The sequence below is a fragment of the Sesamum indicum genome, linkage group LG5 (assembly GCF_026168435.1).
Source record: "Sesamum indicum cultivar Baizhima isolate 11 linkage group LG5, ASM2616843v1, whole genome shotgun sequence".
Lineage (NCBI taxonomy): Eukaryota > Viridiplantae > Streptophyta > Magnoliopsida > Lamiales > Pedaliaceae > Sesamum > Sesamum indicum.
This window is the reverse complement of record NC_142661.1, coordinates 13232912-13237003: the sequence shown is the minus strand read 5'-3', so window position 1 is coordinate 13237003 and position 4092 is coordinate 13232912. Positions and strand designations below refer to the sequence as shown.

Below are 4092 nucleotides of genomic sequence, written 5' to 3'. Positions count from 1 at the left end.
ATTGGGACTTGCACTATTGAGAGACAGGCGTCATTCTCTACTTGTCCGCATGAAATCCATTGCAAAATTGTACAGCGACAAATTTTTATAAATTTCATTGCAAATTTCTGTGGTAACTGACAGTTCTTTTGTAGTATATATCTTTTTAACTTATTTTCTATAAAAAGTTGATAACCACTTCAATTAAACAATTACAAACACTTCTTAAATGGCGTAACAAAGCAATGATCCATTTATTCAAATTGCAGTTTGTGAAAAAATTCTGCAACAAGGACTGATAGAGCCCTCTGCAGACTACTGCCATTTCCCAAACAAATTGCATACTGAACTTATGCAAAATTAACCAAATCTAGATAGAATACGAAACGCCGAATTTCTGCACTCTGGAAATCATCACGATAAATTAGAACCCGGAACCCATAATTCTTTGTAGTCTGCCAATCCATACGGCTCAAACAAATCCGTGAAAAAACCCTTCTTTCTTCTTGGATTCCATCCAATGTCTTTGCATAGTTGATCATTATACCAAATGGGAACCCCACCGATGCAAGCTCGTCTGAACTTACCGTTGCCCGAGTACTTCTTCATATACTTCTCCCACATCTTGATGTCCTCCTCCATCTCTTTAATGGTCGGCAACTTGAAGGCCTCGTCCAGAAAGTATCCTAGCCACTTACACCTCATCTCGAATGTAGACAGATTCGAAAGAGACTCCGAGTAGCTTATCACCACTAACTGTGGAATCCTTGGATGGATCATTTGTCTGCAACAAATTGATCATTACACAAATGGATCATTTGTCTGAATACTTACACTGACACCTCTTGTCAGTGTTATTTTTATTGCACAGGCCGGCACCGTGTCAATGTAATGAAAACAACATCACTAGAGGATGTCAGTGTAATGATCTCTTTAGGTTGAGGAGGCGTCAATGTAATTATTTCCAAAAGCAACATCACGTTAACTCAAGTTAAAGATTCATACACATATAGTTTACCAATCAACTCATATTTCAATACTTCACCTGTAGAGAGGAATAGCAGAGGTTGGAGATCCTGCGATGCAATTTTGAAAGGTTGGAGAAGAAAAGATGTTCTTGAGCTTCTCATCACCTTTATATCCAGTAGCATAGATGACGATATCTGCATTGACAGGATCATCTTCTCCTTCCAGGATCAAACCTTCTTTGCAGAAGCTAAAGCACTGCGATTTCTTCAAAATGATGCTTCCGTCTTCCACTTTATCGTAGAAGTTTGGTGGTAGAAAGAGTATCTGACAAGATGACTTTTCTTGGAGAACATCCTCTTTTGGAATCATATTGTACTTTTTCAAGGGAAGTTTCCATCTAAGGTAGCTTTCGATGAGCTTAGACACCCACCATTGCTAAAAGTGTGGAGAAAAATACAGATGAATAAGCTTACTTCGACATTCTACACAAAAAATGTGTTTATGAGTAAAACAAGGCTGATTACCAAAGGCGAAAGTGATGTTGCCAGGATGCTGGATAAGAAGCCTTCGCCGGGCTTATGAACCAGTAGCTCGGCAAAGCGACTGAAGCACAAGAAACCGAAACTGAGTCCCAACGGTTGAGCGTCATGAGGAAGCATCCAATGAATGGTTCTCTGGATCACCGTGCAAGGGATGTCGTTCCCTGTCGAACGAGTCCACAAATAAGAATATAAACAAAATTTCTGAACATTACATCCTCTATGTCCACAAAGCATTTCATGCATAGCATGAACCGTATAGACAAATATAGGAGACAACTCCTTACCATTAGCCTTTGCGCATTCAAATGCAATGTCGATTGCAGATTTCCCCGAACCTATAATCGCAATTCGTTTCCCTTTAATGAACTTTGCAGCGCTGGCATTGTCCATAGCTGAGTAGTCCATGGAATGCAAAACTTTTCCTGAGAAAACTTCAGGGCCGAATCCTGGAGGGAAGGACGGGATTTCTGGAAGGCCGCTGAATCTTCCAATGCAGATAACCACAAACTCAGCAGCATACTCCTGCCACCACAAGCCACTATGTAAAAATTCACGGTCGCACTAGAGTGAAGTTTCCGAATTGATTTTTCAAGTTTGGTGTCCACTGCAGTTTTGAATTAACTTGCATTGCTTTCAAATCTCAACCTGTGCTTAAACATCGAGAAGTCGAAAAAGTGATTAAGTATAGCAAGCCAGAGATACAGAGCAAATGACAGATATCAGCTGCCTATGTCGAGACATAGCATACAATTCTATTTGAAGAGGTTGATGCATATTATTACACTTTGAAGGAAAATTCTAGTCCAATTCGGACGTCCATTGCACTTAAATTGTAGCCAAATTGGGTCGAAGAACTGAAGCTAGTTACACGGATTGTAACAACGAACCAAAGCTAATCATATGGCTACTACTGTATTACATTTGTTATTACAGTCGAATTACTCGAGATTTGTCGCAATTACAAACATTTTTTTATTATTTGAAAAATTATAAATATTTTCTATCCTTGCAAAAGGTATTTGTTAAGATATTTATAAATTTAAGAGGGTATTTGTATTTTTTTAAATAATAAAAAATATTTAAATTATAATAAATTTTTAAAAAAAATTGTTGTAATTTACCCTTATTATATAATTGGTATGCTAAGAAAGTTGCGTCAAGCCTTTTAGGAAATTGCAAGATATAATTGAAACGTGTCCACAAAAGCAAGAAGGAAATTAAACACACGAATAAGATGTTAAATAGTTTCGAGATCAATTGCTCCTATGTATAACATATATGTGTTGGGTTTTCTAATTAATATTGCAATATTACAAAAACAACCTTGAATCAAGATATAATACTTGTCAAGACTTCAAACTTTGACAAAGACAGATGCCATATATACAACAAGCCTCCAAACAACACCAAAAAAAAAAAAATCATGAATGAATCAAAATTATTTAGATTATTACATCTACGTCTTGATTTATTTATAAAAATCATCCCAACTTTTTAAAAAATTACATATTCACTATTCAAAGTATTAAAATCGTCATGCAAACTACCTCTGTTTTTTAACTGTCAAGAATAATTTTTATAATTACTTCAAAAACCAGGTTGATTTATGTATATATAATTATCCCTATTATTATCACAATCCAATAAAACAATGCGAAAATGTGAATTTTCACCACGACTAAGTAAAATTTGCTATAATTTTAATTACAATCAAAATATTTTTCATGGTAGAGCTCGAATTATGATGATAAAATTTATCATGATTAATATTGTAACCTGGGACAACCACTAACAACGGTCGCAAAATCATATATAACTAATCAAGACAAAACGGCATGTGTATGTCTCTTTCTCGAGACTTGGATCCATTGAAAATGATAAAGAACAAGCACTATAAAAAATGTAATATTTAATTATAGTTAATTATCATGGTTAAAATTAAATGATCGTAGCAAATAGTCATTGATCATAGCCATTCAATGATTGTTTGCCGTGATATCTAAGAAGGTGGTTAAAAAAATTTATATATATATATATTTTTTTTCTTGTGAAGAAATCCCACTAGTACCTTAAAACACTCTTCTTTGGTGTGAAGCACTTTGAGATTCCATTTCCCTTTCGACCCAAAAGCCTTTCCACTCCCACCCCACAGTTCCCAACTCTGCATCTCCTCCTCACATTCTCCCACGTAACTTACGCTCACGACTTTGGAGTTGAACTTTATGTAGGGCAACAGCTCAAAGTGACGAGCATAAGACTGCAGATACTCCAGCAGCTGTGCGTTGGTGGGCAGCGCGTCTTGCACAGAAGACGGCCATGGAAAATCAGAGAACTGGAAGAAATCTTTGGTGTTCTGGAGCCTGGTGGACTCAATGGTGTGATTCCACAGCCCACCAACCTGCTCGTCTGCCTCGAACACAACGGGGTTAAAGCCTCTTGATGCTGCGTATTTGCAGGCGAGGAGGCCGCTGATTCCAGCCCCAATGATCGCCACCCTTTTCTCCATTGATGATGAGAGGAGTTCTTGAATCTTGCAACTGATTTGAAGAGTGGCCTGAGCCTGAAAGCTAGATGATGAGAAATGCGCCTCTTAGGTGCAAAA

At 37.1% G+C, this 4092-nt stretch overlaps 1 protein-coding gene across 1 annotated transcript; it reads right to left on the bottom strand.

Annotated features, from left to right (window-relative positions):
- Positions 1 to 209: 209 nt before the first annotated feature.
- Positions 210 to 4092, bottom strand: LOC105162256 (putative flavin-containing monooxygenase 1). The gene is made up of 5 exons (XM_011080250.3): positions 3559 to 4092; positions 1775 to 2012; positions 1473 to 1651; positions 1025 to 1383; positions 210 to 763 (listed from the first exon to the last, which is right to left on the bottom strand). Exons 1-5 carry the CDS (start codon positions 3994 to 3996, stop codon positions 394 to 396), a joined length of 1584 nt encoding a protein of 527 aa, XP_011078552.2. The 5' UTR covers positions 3997 to 4092; the 3' UTR covers positions 210 to 393.